The following is a 24,319-nucleotide window of genomic DNA, read 5'->3' on the forward strand; positions in this document are numbered from 1 at the left end:
AAATCCAATGTCACCACTAAAAGTTGGAATAAGAAAAAAGTAAAATAATTACTCCATGTTTCTATTGTAGCGCCAACTGTTAATATTAAATTTTGAATACAATTTTTATTTCTCTTTTTATTCGCAGCTATGATTCATATTCATGTAATCCATGTATTGAAGAATGCAGATTAGGCAACTGCTTAATATCTACGAAGAGAAAATAGTCTCAATTATGGGCAGTTTATTCATAATGCACAAAAATTTAAATAAACAAACTACAATCTTTAAAAGAAAAGATATGAGACCTTGACTGACAAGAGCGGGAAGGGTCGGCAACAGCGAGTTGTGAAGATGGATCCATGATGGAAGGTCCCAACTCCGAAGAACGAAAGGAGTAAGGCTCTCTTGTAGCGTGAATGTGAATATGTGATTGCAGGAGGAAGATGGTAGATTAGGGTTTAATGGTTGTGAATATAATATGCGTAGTACTTATATTTAACTAAAATCATATATTTGTTTGAAACTAATTGATTCAAGGATATCAAGTTTTCCTAATTGATTTATTTGATTTTATATTTACATGATTAGCCGTCAACTCTAATGACACAAGATTTGATTTCTACATGTAAATATTTATTTGTTTGGTAAAAGTATATATTTACTTGATATAATTTGGCATATATATATATATATATATATTGATATAAGTATATACCGAATTATGGCATATACCATATTTTCGATATATACCTAAAATTATGGTATATATCGTATTTTCGGTATACCCCGATATATGAAAATTCATACATTTACCGTACCGAAATAAAATATCATATCTTACCGAAAATCCAGTATTTTCGGTAATTTTTCGGTACGATAAGGGCGATATTTCAGTATTTTTACTCAGTCGCTAAGATAAATGAAGGAGATCATTCAAAAAAAGAAAGAAAGAAATCTTATTTTAATAATGATCCATCTTGACAATTTATGAGTTTACACATGAATATATACTCGATGAGTTATTAACAAAATGTGAGTAATCAAATATTAATCATATTTTACAATATTAATATCATAACAATAGTATAATTAAGTTTAATTGATACTCCTATTTTGGTAAATAATGCTGTGTTCTTAAGCTCGCATCTAACGGTATTTTACAAAGCGATATTCAATTTTTAGTGGGCCTGTCATAAAAAGCCCAATATTCAACAAGTCATAATTAATAAAAAAAGGAAAAAAAAATACAGCTACACGCCTACACATACATTCCATTCACAATTCACAACCCTAATATCCCTTTGCTGCCTATAAAACCCTCCCTAAACCCTCTCTTCTTCCTCACCGCTATCATATCTTCAGTTTCCTAATACTTTTACGTTCTTCAAATTTTAATAAATAACAATGGAGTTTTGGGGTAAGTTTCGCTTGCAGTGTCCTATCTTCTCTATAATTATACTTTCGATGGATCCATCAGCTTTCTTTTATGTTTGTATTTATGTTTAATTTTGTTTGAAATTATTTTACTATACTTGTTTTATTTCTGTTACGCTGTTTGTATTTGTATTTGTATTTGTATCTGTATTTGTATTTTTGTATTTGTGTTTGTGTTATTTTTATTTTTTTCTGTGTAAAGCTTGATTTTTGGGTTTTACTTCTATCACGGTCATGTTTGTATTTATGTTTAATTTTTGAAATCATGTTATTTTTTCAAGAAATCCCAATTTTTGGGCGACGCTATATTTATGTTATATATATTTGTTTGTGTTTGTTTTGTTTTATTTTTTCTGTGTAAAGTTAGAGTTTTTGGGTTCAGTTCTATCATGTTATAGCCAGGGTAGAACTGTTATTATGTTTGTTTTTTGGAGTTAGAGGTATGTTTCGGTCCTTATTTTAAGATTTTGTGTTAACAGCTATGTTTGGGAATATTTTATTGATCGTATATTGCATTAACTCTAGTGAAAGTGTTCCCTTTTGAAAATATTTGGACACAATTTTGTTGGATTTTAATTTTTTTATTTGTGTTCTAATTGTAACTATGATTATGTTGTTTAGGAGTTGAAGTTAAGGCTGGCGAGAAACTCAAGGTTGAACCTGAGTTGGGAAAGTTGATTCATATTTCACAAGTAAGAAAATTGTACTATATACTATGATTATGTGTATAGTTCAAGGTTGATCTTTTATTCTATATTTATCATTTTAATGTTCATTTATCTGCAATGTGTTGAGGAAAGAAAATTAGTAATTGCCTCGTGTATATATGTATAGTTCAAGATTTACCTTTATATTTATCATTTTAATGTTCATTTATACCCCTTAATGGGTGAGGTAAGAAAATTAGTAATTGCCTTGTGTATATATGTATAGTTCAAGATTTGCGTTTTATTGTAGTATCTTTATCATTTTAATGTTCATTTATAAGCTGCCATGGAGGAGCTAAAAAATTAGTAACTGCACTATGTATAATTTACCTTTATATTTATCATTTTAATGTTCATTTATAGGCCTCAATGGGTGAGCTAAGAAAGTTAATAATTGCTTGATGTATATATGTATAGTTCAAGATTTACCTTTTATTGAATAGTTATCATTTTAATGTTCATTTGTAGGCCTCAATGGGAGAGCTATGAAATTAGTAGTAATTGCTCTATGTATACATTTATAGTTTCAGATTTACCATATTTATCATTTTAATGTTCTTATATAGGCTGCAATGGGCGAGGTAAAAGATGTTAAAGGCGCCAAAAATGTTCATCTGCGTATGAAAATTGATGATAAGGATTTCATCATTGGATCCCTTGCTGCTGAGAATCGACCACAAGTGATGTTTGATCTGGTCTTTGAGAAGGAATTTGAACTTTCCCATGACTTGAAGAGTGGCAGCGTCTACTTTATTGGTTACATTGCTGATGATCCCGTATCAGGTGCAGTATGATATTAGTTTTTTAAGTACTCCCTCCGTCTCATAATAGATGTCACACTTTCCTTTTTAGATTGTCCCACAAAAGATGTCACATTTCCTTTTTGGAAAAAGTTCGCTCTCATATTAATATAAATATATTATTTTCTCTTTCTACTTAACACACTAAACAGCACATCCTAAAATCCTGTGACGTCTACTATGGGGCGGAGTGTGACATCTACTATGGGAAGGAGGGAGTATTAATTCTCTCTTAAAATATGTCATGTTTGTGTCTACAATGTCGTTACTGTTGGTTCTTTGATTTTGTAGAAGGTGAAGATTATTCTGAATTCGATGATGAATCTGATGATGAGGAATTGCCGATTGAAGCTCCTGCTAAGGAAAATGGTATTGTACTATCTTTTTGAATGACCTTTGTGGCTTCTTATGAATCTATTTCATTTCAACTCAATTGGTTTTTCTTCATATAGGTACCGCAATGGCTAAAGCTCTGGATACAAAGCCTGCTGGAAAAGCAAAGAAAGAAGAGAAGAAAGAGGAGAAGGTAGAATTGAAAGTGGAGGAAGAGAATGCTAGTGATGATGATGATGATGATGAAGATGATAGTGATGCTGACAAGGCCCTTGATGATAGTGACCTCTCTGGCGTATGTCCTTATCCTTACTAGTATGTTTTTGTATTAATGCTTGATTTGCTCATACATTTTGGTTTCTGGCATTCAGGATTCTGACGATGAAGAAGACGATGAAGACTCAAGTGAGGAAGATTCGCCACCAAAGGCAAACCTGTCCAACAAGAAGAGACCTGCACCCGTCGAGAAAGCTCCTGCAGCCAAGAAAGTTAAAGCAGCCACTCCTGATACACCAGGTTTGCTTTCAACTTATTTACATAATTTCTTCTTGTGCAATGCGTGCTGAGTGTTGCATCAAAGTTTCTTGATTGTCATGTAAATATGAGGGTATCTGAAAACATACATTTGTTGATTGCCTTTTTGTAGGTAAAAAGGGCAAGACTGCTACTCCTATCCCTGCAAAATCTGCTGGAAAAACCCCTAACAAACAGAGCCCAAAATCTGGAGGCCAAGCTAATGGCAACAAATCATTTAACAAGTAAGTTTACTGAGGAAAACACTCTATTTCTTATTTGAGATAATGTTATTTTTGTTGCTGAGTACTTATGTTGGTTTCTCAATAATTTGCAGAAACTTCTCTTCTGGGAAGAAAGGGAAGGGTAAGTTCGGAGGCAAATGAAGCAGTCAATGCATTTTGAACAATTATTTTGCTACTTTATTATATGAGGGGAATGGTTGGATGTCTGCTAGATCGTGATTTGATCTAATTTTTGGGAAATTTACCTTTTTTTATTTATTATTATTTTGATTCATCCGTGTTTTATATTATCTCATCTTTACTTTAGTGGTTTTTAAGCGTATTTTATTTACTACTAATATTAATTTGAATAAAGCTATATGGCTATATTATGGCCAGTCATAAATTGATTAAATATTAAAAAAATTGATTTTTTTTCTAATTTTCGGTTTAATACTACTTGATTTTACTTTTATATTTTTTTTCATTATTTGTTGCTCAACATGTTATTGTTACTCTTTCGTAGTTTTTGCTCAATTTATTACTACTGTCATTTCTTGATTGTTGCTCAACGTATACAGTAATTCGTGATATTAATGTGTTTTACATAATGAAATTCAAAGATAAGTACCAACTCACAAGTTCATTTACACGCATATAAGATTATATTGATAATTCTAATTTTTTTATATATGTAAATAGACTAAATTAACTCTTTATGGCCGGCCATAATATGGCTATTTAGCATCACTCTATTAATTTACTTAGTATTAAACAGAACTCGGGCTACAAAATTATAAGTAGGTTTAAACCGGTAAAAAATTCCTTTAAATTTTACTTTATGGGAAACTATTACTTAACTGCCGACGTGGGTTTCTTTTAAGGATTTTAGACAAAAAAAATAATTGAAATCAGTATTTCATCTTGTGATTTAATATAAAGTCCATGTTTTTGTAACTTTTATCCTCGTTCAATTGAATTTAACAAAACGTTTTTCCATTTTGATTTTGTTCAACAAAAGTACTCCTTTTACTCTTTTTGGTTTTCTCAAATTTTACTCATTTTCCCTCAATCTCTTCTAATTTTGTCTAGTTACGTATAGGGAATATTAAACTTTATAAATTAGAATATTTTCGTGAAGAGAGAGTATCCATCTCACGAAATAATTACTACTAGTTCGTATTTACGGCTTCATGAATATTAGCACACGAAATTGGTATCTCAATTATTTTAAGTAAGTAGTAGTTCGATTTTTTATCGCCTTTAAAGAATATTTGCACACGAAATTGGGTTGCCATTTTTTTAGAATAATTACTTTACTCTCTGATCTAGTACCTCCATTCTTGAAAATAGAAACTTTTGATACGTATGAGTTTAAATGCACAATTGAAAGAATAAGAGAAGAATTGGTAAAGTAAGAGAGAAGGAGAAAAAATGAGTACAATAAGAGAGAATAAGAGTAAAAGTAATGGAAATATAGTTAATTGATTGTGGAGTCCACTTTCTAAAATAGAAAGTTTAGAAAACTTTTATTTTAAAGGAATGGACCAAAATAGAAACAATTTATATTTTTAAATAACGGAGGTTATCTTTCAGTCATTATTCATCATTCTATGTTTAAATATGTCAATAAATTATGTATTCATCATTAGTTCTATATATCATTATATTTTAGGGAATCTATCACCTTTTCTTATACACATGCTCACAATTTCTTATTTTCTTCATGTGTTTTTGCTCGAATAGTCTTTAAAACTTGCTCAACATACTTGTCATTAAAACTTGCTCATCATCACATAAGGCTATAGGAAATAGAACATTATGACCCTTAACCAAGTTGGCCATGATCAAGCCTTTAATTTAAAGCCTATTCTTTGTTAGCCCTTTATACTATTTGATTAAATTTTTTTAATTTTAGTGTTAATTTGAGATTTTGAAATTCCAAATTCAAGTAAGGATCAAGTGAGGAGGAAAAGACGCTAAAGAGTAAAAAGTGTGTTTTTAGAGTGGGAGAAAAAATTGTGAAGACGAAAAATATAAAATGCAAGACAATGATAGAGAAAACCTTTGAAAAGGTTAAAATGAACAAAAAAGTTCTGTAGTAAAAAAGTGGAGAAAAATTATACAGATTCTAAATGTTTTGTACAAAACATTTTAGTTGGTGATGCAGGATCATGAAAGCTATACACATTTAATGTTTTGAGCTACTTAGACAAATTAACTCTATCATTACCAAATAACTCACTTTATAACCTTGGAAAACTAAGGTAAATAAAAATATTCCAAAGAACATATCCAATTCCACAATTGCACTTCAAATCTGATAAAAATGGGAAGCCAAAATCATTAAAATAAAGTTAATTTCCTTCCTAAAAACCACTAAAATGGCAAGAGCATGGAAACATAAATAACAAAACCATGAAAGATGTATAAATCTTAAACCCAAGAACACTATCCGGATACAAAATTCCAATGCCAAAATCATATCAGAAAATTTCTCTGCATTTGCAAATCCTAGTCAAAGAGCCCGAAGCCCATGTCCTGAAACAGAAAAAGAAAAAAAAATAAAAAATTCAGGTCAGATAAACAATCTTGTGATCACATTTCTTCTAGAAAAGGATGAGAAGAAAGACATTTGGAATTATAATGCATCCGTATTACTATACTTACATCGTCAGACTCTTCTTTCTCTTCGACCTTTTCTTCTTTCTTCGCCTCGGCAGCAGCAGGTGCAGCACCACCGCCTGCACCACCAGTAGCAGCGGAAACAGCTACCCCACCACCACCTGCAGGCACTGAAGCCAATTTTTCCCTCCCGGCAGCAATCAGCTCAGTGATATCTTTTCCGGCAACTTGAGACAACAACAGCTCAATTCTTTCCTCATCACAATCAGCCCCAACTGGAAAAATAAAGAAATGAAGCTCAAATACTGAAACGCATCACTAGCACATCGCATAATTAAAGATAAGGCCACCAAAGTCATGATGCTTATATTTCTTCTCAAAAATTTCAAGAACTTCATCTACTAGTTATCACTAAACAGATTATAATGTGTTGTGACTCATCATTAATATCAATTACGGAATCCATTAATCGATTCCACGCCATTCTATTTCTAAGTAATACAAAGATCAAACAAACAACACAAAAAACAATCCACACCTAACCAAGATTAAACCCTAAATAAGAAAACTGACAAACATTATTGATCAAAAAGCAAGTAATTCTTTTCAATAACACTATCCTAAAGAAATGATAAAACCTGAATATAATAATTATACACATTGGTAATAAGCACAACACAATCACTACTTAACTGCAGTCAATCAAAACAAAGCAGCACACAACAGACTATATGCTCGTAAAAAAGAAATAGTATATCAAAAATTGACAATGAGCAAATAATACGACAATTAGATCGCCAATAAATTAAAACAATTGTATGATTAGCAGAAGCGAAGCAACGAACCAGAGCTCAAAATGCCCTTCACATCCTCAGCTGAGGGAGATGCGGTGCCACCAAGGACGGCCAACAAGTAAGCTGCGACAACCTTCATTGCTATTCAAGACTAAAAACACACAAAAATTAGAGACACCACAGCGAAGAACAATGTATAATTAGAGAGAGAAGACGCATCCATATTCACCTGACAAATTAGTCACAGACAAATGCTGAAAATCAAAGCTGCTGCTGCTACGTTTTCAGTTTACACACAGGGGAAATCTATTTAGGGTTTGGGCGATTTCGGGCCAGTATTGATATTGGGCTTTTTTTGTTTGGGCCGAACTATCAAGCTGGAATAATTATTTCTACAAAACTTGCAAACATTTCCCTTCCGATTCATTATATCTAAAAGACTAAAGTCCCAAAATGGTCCCTAACATTTGGCGTTTTTTTTATTTTGGTTCAAAACTCTTTTGAATTATTCAGTCCCTCACATTTGAAATCGGACCACATTTAGTCCTAAATTGACGGAATGATTAAAATTTGACGGAATGTAACAGTCAACGCCATTTTAATTAATTTTGACGTGATTAAGTTTTATAAAAATTCGATTTTTTTTCTTTTTGAAATAAATGCAAATTTGGTTAAAAATTGATTTAATAAAATAAATATTAAACACTCTTCGTCTCTCTCTCTCATTTCCATTCATCTTCTTCGTCTCTCTCTCTCATTTCCATTTATCTTCTTCGTCTGAGGCAGGCAATAACCGCGAGAAACCCTAGTTCTCGGAAGAACATCAAGTAACCCCAACTCCCCAACCATGGACCGTTCGAACCGAAGCAGAGAGACCGGTGAGAGTGGCGGTGGACGTGACCTCCGATTCCGGTACGAATTTTGCCATTGCAAGAATCGGGCTTCGCTGAGAATCGTCAACACCAATGGAAAACCAACAAGGGGGAAGCTATACTTTGTTTGTGAGAGAAAAGATTGTCGTTTTTCAAGTGGTGTGAGCCAATCGACGAAGACGCCGCCGTGACATCTGCAATGCCGCTGCCGGAGACCGAAAGTGAGAGTTTTAGTTTGATTTTGTCATCAATCGAGGAGAATAATAGGGCAATAGAGAAGTTACGTAGTGTTGTGATGTATGGATTTTGTTTCTTTGTTGTGGTGTTTGTTTGTATATTAGGGTTCAAGTAATGAAATTTCGTTTCCAATGGTGAATCAAATCTGGAATCTTTATCAAATTGCGTTTCTTGGTGTTTGAAGGGCAAGAATGTCTCGGGTGCACGCTCAATGCTCCATGAGGATTCCAGAACTAATACCCGGTCGGGTGATTTCGCTCTAATAAAACACCCGGCAGGGTGAAATTTGTAAGGCATGCGGAGTCCAGAAGCTTCGCCCGGTCGGGCGTTTGGAACTCCAACTGCAAATTGGCAGTTACTGGAGCAGTTCGGCTGGAAAGAAGAAAAGATGGGAGACGGTTCAGAAGAGTGGGGAAAGTTTTGGAGGACGAAAATTGAGAGCAAAAAGGTTGGATTTTGGAAAGAAAATTGAGGAGAGAATTAGACGCAACTGGAGAACAAGGATTGTCACCATATTTGTTATCACGAGGATCGCCGAAGCAACGGTGATACGAGTCATACACGTACCAACTCATTGCGAACTACTTTGGAATCGCCGGCGAAAATCGGGTTGAACCGCCGGCGAAATCTAGGGTTCCAAGTGTCGATTGGAATTTGTGCAGAAAGAACCCTAATATATTCGAATGTTGAGAAGAGTTTAGGGAAGGAAGAGTTGCGTCGAAATGGATGAAGGCTGCGTCGTTCGCATTTCAGTATAACTATGTTTTATTTTTATTTTTTTATTTGCAGGTTGAATATTTTAATTTATTTTACATTTTGCATTTTTAAGTTTTAGGTTAATTAGGTTGATTATGTATTAGCCCTAAATAAAACATAGTTATAAATCATAATCCGGTCAAAATTGATTTAAATTGCGTTGACCGTCAAATTTTAACCATTCCGTCAATTTAGGACTAAATGTGGTCCGATTTCAAATGTGAGGGACCGAATAATTCAAAAGATAATGTTTTGGACCAAAATAAAAAAACGCCAAATGTTAGGGACCATTTTGAGACTTTAATCTATCTAAAACCCGAATTCAAGGAATATTTCACAAATTGTATTTGTTCCACAAATTGTTTAATTGTGTCAGTGACCGGAGGTTATTTTCCGTCGCGCGCTATAATTTATATTTTCCGATCAGTATTTGCAACTCATATTATATTTCTGCATTGATTCGCTTTGTTTGTTTGTATTTATCCAATTGAGTTGCTTGTTATCAGAGGCATTTCATCGAGCAGCTCGTGTACTATAACGAGCTCCCGCCATGGATGGTAAGTTATCTCTTTCACTCTCCTTTTGATTCATTTTTTCGGCTTGAATGAAGTTAATCACTAATTTAACATTTTGAGAAGATGGAGAATGTTGAGAAAATATTGTTAACTGGACTGATTTGATTGGGAAAACTTGTTGAACGTTGTTGCGTTTTATGTATATTTCTGCAGTTGATTCGAAGCCTGGCATGGAGGAAACTATACTGGTCGGTGATGATCTGATGATGGGGCCGCCTTCACCGATAATTTCTTCGGAGATAGCATCACATGTGCTCGAGGGAGTTGATCTCTGTGATGGCATTTTGCGGAATTTGTTTCTTTGTAACGTCTTCGTTCCATTTTTAGACTTGGCATAAATTAGTAAGTATGGATGATCTTGAATTTTCGATTTTGATTGGTTGTGTGTCGTAGGTCTGCAAATTAATGATATTGAGCCCTTCTGTCAAGATGAGATTGCATTGTACAAGCAATGTGCTGAGAGGAGGGTGGGTTGTAGAGATAAAACTGTTGTGCTTTATTTATTTATTTATTTTTCTCTAGTAGAGTTTTTGAGCCAATTTTTAGGAGAGAAACTCCACTTTTGTAGGATAAGGAGCTTAGACAGAGGCTGCAAGATAGTGAGCGGAAACTAGGGATGTCTATGCCTTTGAATCTGGCAAACGAAAGATCTACTCAGTTGGAGGCAGAAGCAACTCAACTGGAGAGATATGGCAATTGTCAGTGAAATTCTTCTACTTTGCATTAGTTGATCAGATTAGGTCTTGAAAAAATTGGAATTGTTTCGGAAGACATACAAATGCATTCTTCCCCTGTAAGTGTTCTTTATTGTGAGCTAAGAGTAGCATTATAGTTGTACTGGCTCGCCTTTGCAGATCCTCTTGATCTAGCACTAATTAGTCTTTCAATCACAAGTATATTCACGTCTACTTTTTAGTTTGTCCAAAGACCATGATAGAATTGTTGTTTGTATTTTGCTGGGGTGAATTTTATTGATTCATACATTCTTCCTTTGTATCCATAGACGCCTAATTTTGGCAAGTGGAGTCGAAGGCATGGAAGGATTTAGACAAAGATGGAGTCTCCATGGCCGTCTTACTGATACTAAGTAAGGCCTTCCGATCCTGAACCTTCTCGAGTCAACGATGGTGGCATTGACATGTGTTATGTAAATGAAGGACTCTGCACAAGTTTAACTGCCAATGTGTAACTTTTTTTATGTATGTTGTCATGTAGGAAGCGGTTGGAAGCCCTGAAGCTAGGGATAAGAGTAGAAAGAAAGATGAAACCGTTGGAGAATCGAGTACAAAGAAGAGATGGTTTTTTTGGTGAACATGACCTCCATATTGTCAACCTAAGTGATGGAGGAATTTATTAACAGCTCAAACCGAGTATTCTTTCATCCATTTTGTTGTATAATATAGGAAGTGAGAGTATTCTCAGCATAGCATAGCTTTCCAGTTAGCAATGCTTCCATGAAGAAAAATACATTTTAGAAGAATATAAAAGTAAATTGCGATCTTCCTATTATGGCATCTCTATATGCTATTCTTGTGTCTTCAAAGTTCATTTTGTCAAGAATCAAGAGGAATGAATGTATATCGGCTAGGCAAATTGTTGAAATTTCAAAGTGAGATTACACTCATTGCTGAAGCTGATTACAAAAATAGGGGTATGCAGTGTTAGATACGCCTATATTCATCACCACAGTTGTTAATTATTTTGATGAGATATTTGCATTTCTGTGTGACTTGTAATATGCTGCGAACATCCTCTTCATAAGAACAAGTGATACAATAGCATTGTTATCTTTGATGTGCTCTGCCAGACAAGTCTCACTCCGACCATCGATCCAGCCACCACCTGTCTGATACAGAAATGAAATTGAAACACGTGCTTGGTAGCCATATGTTCCAAAGGCTCCATCCTCCCCAGGCATCAACCTGCAATATTTTTTTTGATTAAAACACCAATCTTCACTTCAAATATATTTCCTTGGATGTGATTATTAACTAATTATTACTAGCAACATTGCTAATGTATGTGCATCTTTACACTTAAAAGGAAAAGGCAGACCTTCCAGAAATTCTCAACAGCCAAAGTCGAGCAATAGCCAAAGAGGGGTTTCAGAATAGTTTCATAGAATAGATGTGTCTAGATTAGATCTCACTAATTGCGTCGTTGCCACAAGCACAAAGATGCTTTCACTGTGCTACTTACTTTGATGCGAATACGGTTGCTCAACACTGAGTGAAACGATGCCCTCGAGAGTCGTGGCTCAATTGGGGACGAAGGAAGACGGATGAGGCGAAACAAGGACAAAATGGATTGTAGAGACGAGAGGGGGCAGCGGTCGGGCAACAGAGGAGACCACCCAACCAGATGATGCGAGGACCAAGGCACCCGAATGGATGAAGCTTGATGACTGGCAGGAGAAGAACCTGACCAGGTGGCCCTAGCTGCTCGGCCGGGTAGCCAATTGTATATGTGTTCACTCGGCCTGGTGACGCATGCAGATGGAGGTTCAAAGGTGCCAAGTGGGAGCCCTAATTCACAACACCATCCTTATCTTTTTTTCTTATCATATTTTGTTTATTTCCATTTCTTGTTGTTTGAGCTTCGGTATTGCAATGCAAGTATTGGGAACGCCATTTCATGGATCAAGGGTTCATATCACTTAGTTAGAAGTCATATAAGTTCTTTTTTGTACACAAAAAAAAGATGTCTAAGGATGCTTTTCCATTCCATTCCAAATCAATCAATCCCTTTGGTTTGGACAGTAAACGTTTACATGTGTAGCTTGAAAGAAAATGACAGACTACAAAATACCAACTTGATACACACTAACAGAAACTAAAAATTGGAATTGATACATGACAGATAAATTGTACTACTTGTGAATCGGTCAGTTTCTGAAGACACGTTTGACCACTCCCGGAATGTGAGTGTTCATGAAATAATCATCCCAATTTATGGTTTTGGGGTCAAAATAGAACATCTCAGTCTCCAGCTCTTTTGCTGCACTTCGGAGTTTCTCAGTGTTCATGTCATCATAGCTGCAGTGCACGCAAGATAAGCTTAGCTTTATAATCAATTTGGTTATGTTATGTTATGTTACATTTTCACTCACAATGCTTTGAAGAACAAGTAAGGTGCGTAGAGGTCGATGAGCCTCATCACGAACTTGATCTTTCTGTATTTCTCTATGTACGTCTGTTGGAAATACTGGCAGCAAGCCGTGTTCAGCATTTGCAGCCCCTGATCACACACAACACAATCACTATGTCAAATTATAAATACAGATATATTATAAAAGAGAATCAAGCAGATTGATTGTGTTAAACCTTCAAAGGTAGTAAATAACGGAGCCTCATGTATCTCTGGAAACTCTCCATAGTGTTGAAAACAGTCATCTTTCTGACCACGATAGGGTTCCCATTTTTGTCAATCCACGGATGTGCACTGAAGTACCCAAGCCCGTAGCTCTGCAGCGACGCGTACTCCACTGGGTTTGACACTGATGATCCCACGTGGTAAACGCTCTCGTTTGCTTGGTCGGCATGAGCCACCATAGCCACCACTATTGCATTCACCACCATGTCTGCCGGAATCTTTTAGAAGAAAAAAATCATCAAGTTTTAGCTATTTAACCTATCTTAAATAAAAGCTTGTTTATTACTTACCACATCAACAACAGTTGTGGGGTCGCCAAGAAAACATGTCAGTCTTCCTTTACCGTATCCCACAGCCAAGCTGTCAATAGTCCTAACCATTCCAATAACACATTGTTCAAAAATAGTTTAGGATACAAAAAACATTATTTGTAATTGTAATTGTAATTGTATTTGTATTCGTATTTGTATTTATACCTGACCCCTTCAACCCAACCTGGGAAAGGCTCTTTGTAAGTACTAGTAACAATTGTGGGACGAATTATTACAAGAGGTATGTTTTCTTTCAACTCTCCCAACAACATCTCTCCCATCGCTTTTGTGAACACATATGTATTTGGCCATCCAAACTTCCTTGCTCTGCAAATTCATTCATAAAATATACTACTCCTTTCAGTTATAGTAATAGAGAAGAAAGAAAATCTATATTTATTAAGTATATGCAATGACCTTTGAATTCCCAAGTGTTTCATTGATGATTTGATGTAGTCTTCATCATAATTATGAGCCTTGAGCTGTTTTAGTGTTTCGTCTATCAATTTCTTCTCCGCCTCAACATCGAGTCCGCGTGTTCCATTCAGCGTCTCTCCCATCATACAAGGGTTTTCCAGTATCAGTCCCTCCCGTTCGCCAGATACATAAGCTGCAATCAATATAATGTATGTGGTAAATACAATCATATTATGTACTCCATAAAAAAAGGGTAGGTCTTTGATAGTAAGTACTAACCGGTTGATACATGAACCAAAATCTTCAATTTTTTGCATTTTTTGGAGAAATTTAAAACGTGCCTGGCTCCAAGGGTATTTATTCCAAGTGAGACATCATATCTGCATGCAAAATCTCAAATTAATTTCATGTAAAGAATGAAAAATATTTTAGTTAACGTTGAATGATTACTTAATTACCTTTCATCAAAATTTGTGGTTGCGGCTAGGTTAACCACAACATCAATTTCAGTCAACATTTCCTCCAACAACGATAAATCATTCACACCCAAATTCTCGAAGGTGATATCTCCAGCTACAACTCTAACCTTTTCTGCAATTAGGCTACTCAAATTTGCCCCATTTTTCTCTTTCAAAACTTTGAATAACTCCTTTCCTATAATCTGCACATGCATGTATACATAAATTGACTGAATCATAGTTATGAAATCTGTTGAGAATAAAGTAGTTAGTAGTATACTAGTAATTAATTACCTCGTTGCTGAAACGTAGCATGGCTGCGTTTGTGTCGGAAGCCCTCAACAGAAGATAGAGTTTCTTGACATGTGGTTGTACTCTCAGTATCTTCTCAACAAAAACTACATCCATATCAAATTAGACATTAACATTTTTTCACGTTTGTGTTGTGTGTGTGTGTATGAGAGAGAAAGAGCACTTACTCTTTGCTAGAAAGCCAGTGGCTCCAGTGACAAGAATGGACCTGTTTTCTAGGAATTGTAGAATGCTTCCCAACTCCATTGAACAAGCAAGATGATTGAATAAGCCAAATTGCCTATGGAGTACCAAAAATGAAAGGCTTATATAAATATCTATACAAATTGGGGTATGCAATTATGATATAAGCTAGGGTAACAGTTTATGGTTTTTTGGTGGACATAAAAGATGTACAATATATATATAACAGTTTGTGGTTTTTTGAGGGGCCAAACATAAATGGTTTGAGTGCACGCAAAAGTCAGAGTAGTTTTCTTTTGTTAAATTTAATTTCACTCATCATTATACTATATCATGGGAAATTATACAGGTATATACCCTATACTTGTTTCATTTCTGCAAAGTTCAACATCTGCAAAAGTTTGGGCTCAATATATAATTAATAATATGCATGTGTCTATTTCTTGGTTTTCAGATCCTCCAACCTCAATGGTAGTTATTTTTTGGTTGGATGGTTGCAACCTACTCCTATTCCTCCCACTATTGGTATAATAAACAAAACACATAATTATATATGTTGTTCGATTGCATATTTGAAATCTTGTTTAAGTTGATGCTACACAAATGAGATACAAAGACATACTTCATTTTTTTTAATATAAACACGTGTATAAATTGTAATATTGCATGTGTATACCAGTATATTATCCTAAAACCATACATGGTGGAGTATATACTATGCCAATTAGAAACCGAATAATGTGTCTCCATGTCACCGAATTGATTATAAATTAATCCAATTGTGTTTGTATCAGCATGCAAGAATGAGTACTTCATATTTTTACTTTTATGAAGCGACATATATTACTACTTATTAGTCCTACTCCCTTCATCCCACAAAAATATGCACTCTTTCCTCCGTCCCACAAGCAGGGGCGGACGCAGAAATGAATACAACTAGGAGCTAAATTTTCAAAATTAAATTTAAAAATAAATTTTCAAGTAATTTAGACTATCAATAGGGGCTTTTATAATATAATATGTGTGAAATATGAACATATTTTGAAACTTTACAATAGAATTTTTTTAGAAAAATGGATTCATTAGGGGCTAAAGCCCTCCCCCTTTATATGTAGAGGCATTTCACTTTATATGTAGAGCCCTTCCCCCCTACCCACAAAATATGCACTTTCTAATTTTGGAAAGTCTTTTCTCTCTCTAATGAGGTGGGGTCATTTTCTACTAATAATACTTTAATTAGTTTAGGATTATCTTTGAATATTTTTCTAAGACTTTGGAGTATACTACACAGTACACATGATAAAGTAATTACGTGTTAAGATATGATAAAGTAATTACGTGTTAAGATAGATACCTATTACTACTAATAAATGCATGCAGATTCTGTTTGAGGGTATAATAAATGCAAATTATTGGGCATTTGGGTCTGCAAATTCTTTAGCTCCTAATTTTATGAAGTTTTGTTTTACAACGTGTAATGAATTTTTATTTATTTATTGCTAGAGCATACAACTATTTAATCTGCAGAATTTAAATACCCAGTATGCATTTTGTATAAAAGGGAATTTTGGTTGACGATTGTAATTATTTTCTGATCACTGTATTCATGTGGGGAATTGTATAGATGTATAAATAGACAGATTATTTATCTTAATTTACTTCCGGTTTTGATATATACTATAAAAGGGATTCTTATTCTGTTAACCTTCAAAATATCTGTTCAAAATTGCTATATTTGTCGAAGCTTACATTAATAAGTAAACATGCTATCGCTTATCTTCATTTTGAGGGGCACTAGATGTTTCATGTTTGGTATTTTTAATTACTGATTTGAAAGAGAAAATTAGAGGGGTATTACCCAGAGTGGGAAGAGGTGCAAAAGTCAGTGAATGCAAATTGTGAAATTTCCATACTAGGAAACCATGTGTTGCAAATAATCACAGGCAGCCAAAATAGACTTAGATCCAGTGTTCAAATTAATCAATTAATTTCCGAGAAAACTATCACAACAATAAAGCGTGCAGATAATCTCATAATCAACCAATTTGTATTTAGCTGGCTGATGTGACTCTTAGTAATAATTAAATTAATTTCTGTCCCATAATGTCGTTAAGTAATGGCGTTAGGTGAGCAATATTTGTTAGCACTCGGCGATCTATACTTTGCCAAAACTGATTGATTTGAGTTGTAAAAGCTAATGCATGTGATGTTGAGCCTAGAAATTCAAAAATTAATGCCCAACAAGTTATTGAACAATTAACATAAAAGCCAAGAAGATCTATGTACCACAATTAATTAAGTTAATTTAAAATCTTACACCACCCAACAAGTTATTGAGCAATGTAAACTAGAGTTGAGAAGAAGCTCGGCAATTTCAAATTTCTCTATGTTGATAATTCAGACATTAAATTTAGAAATCAATACAGATGAAAAGTGAAACAAACACTGCAAATTTACTTGCAGAAGCAGTCAGAGCTCTGATGGGGCTCGAATGCTTCTGCTTCCCTTGTCGTAGGGAGGACGACTTAATCAGCAAACATTATGCGTTTTAGAGACATATCTCACTCACGGCAAGATTTAGAGTAGAATTTACTTTACAACCTACTCGAAAATGGGGAAGCCTAACGCAATCAACTTTACATAGAAAAATTAGTTGGATGTATAACAATTAGAAGAAACTAGAATAATGAAGAATGAAGAAGATCTAGTCTTCTCAAGTACCTCAATCAGCTGGAGCTTCAAATGCAGAAGCTCTTGTAGATCACGAGCAGATAATCACCATAATCTACGACATGAGTCCGTGCAAAATTCTTAGATCTGCGAGCAGAGCAGATAAAGACAGGAGATCCACATTATGATTTAGTATTTGGTCAGCACAAACGGACGTTTTGAAGCCAAGATCAAGAGTCCTGTTTTGTAGATGGGGCAGCATTTTCCACTTGATCTGAGACAGGGATGTCTATATTCATTTCATCTGTTGTTTGTGACGTAGTTTTAACAGAATCTGCTTGAGATTCTCTCGTCATTGTCACAACATCCATTTCATCAGTATACTGCAGAGTAGGATCCGCTGTGGTAGCAGCTGGCTCGAGAACATTCTCACAAGTGGCTGCTGGATAACAATCTTCTCTCTCTATTGTAGGAGAGTTGGAATCCATTGCATCTTTTGTGGGATGGGATGGTGAAGTCGGTTGTGGTCGATTCTTCTGCTCAGAGTTTGTCTCAATGGTGGCATATTCAGAAAGGAGATCCATGAACTCGTTGAGTAACCGTTGGACTTTCCTGTTGGATGCCATAGCCGGAAGAATGTCTTCGCGGAGAAGCTTGTGCTTATCCATACCCTGACAAACCAATAGAGAAAAGCAAATCAAAAGATGTATTCACATACAAGTAACCTTTTCGTTCCCGTTCTTCTGCATGTTAACTGATCATAATTATCTTTTAGGGCATGGCAAATACTACTAAAAAGAAACAAGCATATGTCGCAAATCTATTTCAGTAGTAGACGACATCACGATCTGGAAAAAAATAGTGTCACATTGGCTCTCCTTTGCAAGCGGCTCTATTTCAGATTCATGAAAATAAGAGAAAAAGAAGATTTACGCATCACCAAAGAAACTGATGAAGACCGCATGGCAAAAAAATAATTACTCGGCAGCAACCAATCAACAGAGAAACAAATGAGAAATCTCAAGCCATTTTCTGGCTTATTCAGAAGATAAACTGTGTTGAAAATAAGCAATGTTCATAAAAAAGGGGGCCTTACAAGAATAGAAGGGTCCCACACTGGTGATTTTGCATCCGATCCAGATTCAGCCATTCCAAGGGGGGGTCCAAGAAAGTTCTCACAAACTTCTCTTAGGCGGGACTCATCTGCCTCTCTGCATTTACCAAAACAGTAAGGCTATGAAATGCGTTACAAGCATAAAATGATGCACAGCAAGATAAGTACTAATTGGCATAATCCTATTCCTAAAATTTCCACTTATAATTGTTCTCTATATAAGGTTATCAATAGCTAGAAATTGAAACACAACAATCTCATTTTTTTCTGTTTTGGTTATACCACTATCACGAATATTTATGCTCACTATGAAGGAAAATAAAAAATAACAAACATATTTATCCTGAGACTTACTATAAACTACCACAGGGAAGATCTTACAGGTAGTGTGGACAAGTAGGAACAGCACAGCATACCTTGCTAAAAAGCGAACATACGACAGAAGACATTGGCAATATTCATTGGGAGAATTCAAAGCCAAAGCAGATGCCAGCTGAGCTTCCAAATGAGCACGCGTTTGCATTCCATCATCAGTCACTCTGTATTACAATAACATCCCAAGGTGAATGATATGCAAAACATTATAAGGTTTAAATAGAAGAGATACAAAAAACCATGTATGAAACCAAGAAGCATGGCTTGCTAATAACAAAAGAAAAGAACCTTAGCTGTAAAAGGAAAATTCCAATGCTAGTATCTTTACATAAATTTGTCAAAAACTACTAAATAACAGGTCAATAAAAGTGACATTTGCACACAATTGCTTTTTTCCTGAATGTTTCTAAAGGTGAGTCAGGTCAGCAACCAATTAAATGAAAAGCCAGACAATTATCTTCATTGAAAGGCAGACAAATTTCATGGAAAACTGTTTAAAGAAATAAACATTGCGTAAAAACCTGCTCCACCCTGGTTTCCGTGCCAGGTATTTCCGGACATCAACCTGTAACGCAGCCAGCTCACCGCTAAGTGCCGAACCTAGGGTCCATGAGCTAGAGAAATTTGATGCAGGAAAACAATCATCTGCAACTCTCAGCCAACACTTAAGACTCATGTCAAAAAGATATGCATGGCGTGTAGCCAAGACAACAAGGGGAGATCCAGATGTGGATAGTTTTGCAGATATAACTTTGACAGTACCTAGATGAACAAAAAGAAGAGAAACATTAGAATTATATTCTTACATGATTAACAAAATCACACAGCTACAGTTTCAGCTTCACAGTTAAAATTAGATTTCATGCTTACCAGCATCGGATTTTAGGTCTGTCGTTACCAGTGAAGCTAAGGAATCCTGAAGTAGACATGTCTTGTTGAAAAGATCCCAAACATACAAGGACGCCTTCCTTGTGACAACTAACAACTTCCAGAATTCATCGCAATCAATAAATACTGCTCCAGAACCCATCATCAGGGTTGGCATGGCTCGCCTCCCACATCTTGTGTAAACCTTCACAATGATGAATATTTCCAATCAATAAATAGAGCAGATATTCATCACATCATTCATGTGGGAAAAAAACGTGTGCACGACAAACTAGGTTCACATGTGTTGTAGACACTGAATTATTACAGAAACAGAAACCTTAATCCCTAATACAAGAACATTGGCACAGATCAACTGACATTGAAAACATTCTGCAAATAGTTTGCATATAGTACTATTTCAGTACTTTTTTGTAGCGACATAATGGACATTTGAAAAGATATTATTCTTAATAGCTAACAGCATGTAAGCACACCATTATTGTAAGCCCACCACATATGAACTTTGGGTATGAAACGGAAGAACGAGGGGCAAACTATATAACCATATAGAATGCATTGCATAAGAAATCTTCAATAACGTGGAAGTGGGAACTGAAGTTATAAACCTGGAGTGATCCATCTTCACAACCAACAGCCCAGAAGTTCGAATTTCCAGACAAGACAGTGACCTTCCCAGAGATCCTATCGGACCAAAGATTCTGAGAGCCTCGTGTACAGGAAAGTTCTGTTTCTCTGATCATTAAAGTGTTTCCTGCTCCCACAATGTCATTAACTGCATGCTCTCTTGGACAGGCTTCTAAGCAAATTGCATCTTCCCCTTGTTTCTTTTCAAATACTCGTATTGAAAGAATACTACCAGAAGGTAGTTGACTAACATGCTCGACATTAGTGCATGTTTCTTTACTACCAGAGGCTGGAACCTTCTCAATAATCAAGTTCTCACTAATAGATGCTCTAGCAGTGAGACCAGAACACTCTCTTATATCAGCACTCCCACCTATAACCTTTCTTATTGAACCTTCTCGAGTACCATTACCAGTATGTATCTCTCCATTATTATCCTTGTTATGATCTAAAGAATTCACAACTAACTGAAGACCTTCTGAGTGATCACCAATAGATGTTCTCTCGTGATGGGCAGTAACACCAACTGCTTCCGGTATTATCCTTTTCCGACCATCAGGGCATCTATATTCTTTCTGATTTACAGGATTTGACATCCGAGCAGAGACCACCTTGTTCGACACATCACCGATAGCATCATCAGTTTTCTTTCTATCATTTACAACAGTCTTATTAATTTTTTTAGTAACCCCTAAATCAACAGAAGGTCTCAAAGATGCCTGACTCTCTGGAACAACTGCACGTATCTTTTTACTCAGAGTTTGCTTCACAGATGCTGCTTCAAGCAATAACTGAGCTGGAGTCTCAGCTAAGTTACCCTGACGACCTCTGGCATCGCCATAGCGATTCCTCTTAAAATCATCTAGTTCAGCATCAGTTAATTTATATCCAATTTCACTCGCATCAAAATGAAATGTCGCCACTGTCCCATCCAAGGAACAAGCAAATATTGAGTACCCGTCAGGGCTCCTGTAATCACAGGAAAATTGAGAAACTGGTAAGTGCATGTATGACCAGAATGTAAATATAACAAAGACAGCATAACTAGAGGAATAAGAAATGCTTGCTGAATTTAAGTTACCAGGTGAGGTCCACCACACTTTGAGCGAAGAAATGCTTAGCCACAAAAAGAGGTCTAGGGCTAACTGTAGTCCACAGAGTTATGGTGCGGTCCTGACTTCCTATTGCAATAACATTATATGGCTGTAATTCTTTTCCTTCAACCTTTGAAGAACCATTGCTCCAACCAACCAATGAAGTTTTTAAGTCCTCGGAATTGGACAGAGTCCTCCTAAACATTGAATGATTGAACTTAGCAACAATGATTGGTGCACTATGTCCTAAAAAGTCAAACGTGGCAGACCATTCCCCTCTCTCGAGAACAGGTGCAGAATGCCTGGGCTTCTGAAAACCATGTGTCGTTGTTATAAAATGACCGCACGGTGACCAGCCAAGCCGTCTGAAGAAGGTGGAACCAAGCTGAAAATAAAAATTCGAATATAGCATGTAAATGGCGGGTAGAAGGAAAATGAACAATTACTATATGTTTTACCGCCATTTGTTGACTTACAGATTTAGCCCAGTGACCATCAGTTCTATGAACAAGGCTCCAATCACTTGTTCGCCATATTATGACAGTCTTGTCATCTGATTGACTAGCTATAAATGACCCAATAGGATCCCAGGCTACACCTTTTACAAGACTAGAATGACCACGAAGAACTGCAGTGCAGATTCCGGTACTCATGTCCCAAACATGAATGGTATTGTCCAGACTCCCACTGGCCAATGTTGAGTCATCAGGAGACCAATTAAGATCCACCTACTTTAAGCATAGAACAAAATCAACACAATGATTAGAGCACACACCCAATCATAACGAACAAAAGGTGGCAATCCCTACAAGATTTAGCTACCAACAAACACAATGATATGACATTGTAAGCCAAAATATCTTTATGGAACTTGTATTACCACATCAGCAGTGTGACCTCTCAAAGTCATCGTAACTTTCCAGTTCTCAACATCAGGCGGCTCTCCACTGCCGAACTCTGCGGTTCCCGAGCCAGGCTTCCGCTCATGAACTAGAATAACTTGATCATCTGATCCAGATGCAATATACCTTCCGTGCTTAGCCCATCTAACACAGTTAACAGACCCAAAATGATCCCGCAGTGTTGCAAGAAGCTTTGAAGCTGAATCATCATTTTGCTTCTCTCTGCCAACATATTTTGTGTTCCAAATGTGAACCTGAAAAATTCATGGATCACAATATTAAGAGAGGTCCAGCAGAATTTCACTATAATATGTCAGAAGCAACTAGAGTTATTGTATCATTCCAAATTCAGACACAGCAAATGGGAACACTAAAATGATAAACCACGAATTCATCTGTGATTTGACATTGTAGATTACAAGTTCAAACACATATCAGCCTACTGTATATATGTCAATAAACAAAATACTCCTAATAGTTGTAATCCACAGAATGCCCCTCAGGATAAGTTTTCTTGATCACATTCTCTGCAGGTCCAATGATACTTGCTGGTCCAAGATTCATAAAAGTTCTTCATGACTATGTCAATTTGAATACATTGTAAAACAGGTCACACTGCTTTAGAATCGTTTGATTGAACATCATGCTCAAGAACGATTAATTGAACATCAAACATCATATTCAAGAATGCATTAACACTGTGAATGTTCATAATTTCTCATTACGCTGCAACTTTAACTTCCAAGTTCCAATATTTTAACAGAACACTAGCAGCTAAAAAGAATGCTGAACTTCAAAACTGCAGTATAGAAGATAATGAATACATAGAGAGGAATTAACATGCCTTATGATCACCACCACCAGTGGCAAACCTGAGGCCACCAGGCTGAATATCAATGGAGAATATCTGAGAGGTGCCATGCTTAATCCAACTAGGTTTCTCCGCGATCATCTTTAATTACTCCGACAAACTTCACCTAAGAAACGTAATTAATTTTAGAAGAACAATAGAGAATTGAACAAGGGTTTTTCTCTCTCACACTTAAAACCCTGAAAATCCAACTAAGTTCATGCCTTGCAACTCAAACAGATCATAATGAGTAGCATAGAACAGTGAAAAAGGCGCAAAAATCCCCAAACTGGTGACGCCCTCAAACCCAGAAATTCAATTCAAGTATCGAACAAATTCATCAGAGCATGAAATTCGAAATTAGTATTCGGCGGAATATTCCTTGCCAATTTCAGGGGGTAAAAGGAAAAAAGTAAACGTTTTCCAGTAATTGGAAATTAATTAGGAAAGGTATTGAAATTTTGGTGACCAGAGAAAAAACCCTACTAAGAATTTGTGTCGGTAAAGTAATTCAGTGCAAAATCTATACTAATATAAAGTGACAGTTTAATGAAAAGTCAAAAATGCCCTTTTTGGCGGGAAACTATGAAACATAATAATTTATCCTTTTAGTCATTTTGTGGACATGTTATTGATGGCAGAATTTGTGTTCACACTAACATTAATTGATTAGATGGTTATAGTCCACCCAATATCAATTATTGATTGAATAAGTCCTCAAAGTTAAGAGGAAAATTAAATATCGACGTGATTACACAAACTTCCACAGATGATAAATTTAGTAAATGATTGATAATAATAATAGTAGTAGTAGTAATAATAATAATAATAATAAAAAAATCAGAATAAAAACTTAAAAAGAAGTCATTTCGATTCTTTAAATTCCACAAGGAC

At 35.5% G+C, this 24,319-nt stretch overlaps 5 protein-coding genes across 9 annotated transcripts; 2 read left to right on the forward strand and 3 right to left on the reverse strand.

Moving 5' to 3' along the window:
- The first annotated feature begins 1,258 nt into the window (after positions 1-1,258).
- LOC121796207 (histone deacetylase HDT2-like) lies at positions 1,259-4,288 on the forward strand. Its single transcript, XM_042194992.1, has 8 exons — positions 1,259-1,399; positions 2,038-2,108; positions 2,690-2,906; positions 3,215-3,292; positions 3,376-3,551; positions 3,628-3,772; positions 3,903-4,014; positions 4,107-4,288. Exons 1-8 carry the CDS (start codon positions 1,387-1,389, stop codon positions 4,153-4,155), a joined length of 861 nt encoding a protein of 286 aa, XP_042050926.1. The 5' UTR covers positions 1,259-1,386; the 3' UTR covers positions 4,156-4,288.
- Positions 4,289-6,401: 2,113 nt separating this feature from the next.
- Positions 6,402-7,759, reverse strand: LOC121796215 (60S acidic ribosomal protein P2A-like). The gene is made up of 4 exons (XM_042195002.1): positions 7,642-7,759; positions 7,464-7,563; positions 6,664-6,893; positions 6,402-6,534 (listed from the first exon to the last, which is right to left on the reverse strand). The coding sequence occupies exons 2-4, from the start codon at positions 7,549-7,551 to the stop codon at positions 6,508-6,510; spliced, it is 345 nt and encodes a 114-aa protein (XP_042050936.1). The 5' UTR covers positions 7,552-7,563; positions 7,642-7,759; the 3' UTR covers positions 6,402-6,507.
- Positions 7,760-9,639: 1,880 nt separating this feature from the next.
- Positions 9,640-11,352, forward strand: LOC121796224. 3 transcript variants are annotated; one of them, XM_042195019.1, is made up of 6 exons: positions 9,640-9,834; positions 10,006-10,155; positions 10,246-10,319; positions 10,421-10,645; positions 10,856-10,939; positions 11,068-11,352. In XM_042195019.1, exons 1-4 carry the CDS (start codon positions 9,828-9,830, stop codon positions 10,556-10,558), a joined length of 369 nt encoding a protein of 122 aa, XP_042050953.1. In that variant the 5' UTR covers positions 9,640-9,827; the 3' UTR covers positions 10,559-10,645; positions 10,856-10,939; positions 11,068-11,352. The 3 variants fall into 3 exon arrangements, with proteins under 3 accessions (XP_042050953.1, XP_042050961.1, XP_042050948.1); XM_042195027.1 differs by having other exon boundaries at positions 10,421-10,550; XM_042195014.1 differs by having other exon boundaries at positions 10,246-11,352.
- A 1,201-nt stretch (positions 11,353-12,553) lies between these two features.
- On the reverse strand, positions 12,554-15,079 carry LOC121743140 (alcohol-forming fatty acyl-CoA reductase-like). Its single transcript, XM_042136346.1, has 10 exons — positions 14,890-15,079; positions 14,705-14,808; positions 14,411-14,613; positions 14,232-14,332; positions 13,953-14,145; positions 13,701-13,862; positions 13,515-13,596; positions 13,176-13,442; positions 12,962-13,089; positions 12,554-12,887 (listed from the first exon to the last, which is right to left on the reverse strand). Exons 1-10 carry the CDS (start codon positions 14,966-14,968, stop codon positions 12,737-12,739), a joined length of 1,470 nt encoding a protein of 489 aa, XP_041992280.1. The 5' UTR covers positions 14,969-15,079; the 3' UTR covers positions 12,554-12,736.
- Positions 15,080-17,451: 2,372 nt separating this feature from the next.
- On the reverse strand, positions 17,452-23,905 carry LOC121743125 (protein HIRA-like). 3 transcript variants are annotated; one of them, XM_042136327.1, is made up of 11 exons: positions 23,420-23,905; positions 22,554-22,829; positions 22,150-22,401; positions 21,943-22,058; positions 21,661-21,870; positions 20,561-21,548; positions 19,935-20,136; positions 19,586-19,826; positions 19,106-19,228; positions 18,672-18,786; positions 17,452-18,246 (listed from the first exon to the last, which is right to left on the reverse strand). In XM_042136327.1, exons 1-11 carry the CDS (start codon positions 23,525-23,527, stop codon positions 17,806-17,808), a joined length of 3,072 nt encoding a protein of 1,023 aa, XP_041992261.1. In that variant the 5' UTR covers positions 23,528-23,905; the 3' UTR covers positions 17,452-17,805. The 3 variants fall into 3 exon arrangements, with proteins under 3 accessions (XP_041992261.1, XP_041992252.1, XP_041992267.1); XM_042136318.1 differs by having other exon boundaries at positions 21,661-22,058; XM_042136333.1 differs by lacking the exon at positions 23,420-23,905 and having other exon boundaries at positions 21,661-22,058; positions 22,150-22,404; positions 22,554-22,690.
- Between the last annotated feature and the right edge of the window lie 414 nt (positions 23,906-24,319).

The sequence above is a fragment of the Salvia splendens genome, chromosome 1 (genome assembly GCF_004379255.2).
Source record: "Salvia splendens isolate huo1 chromosome 1, SspV2, whole genome shotgun sequence".
Taxonomy (NCBI): Eukaryota; Viridiplantae; Streptophyta; class Magnoliopsida; order Lamiales; family Lamiaceae; genus Salvia; species Salvia splendens.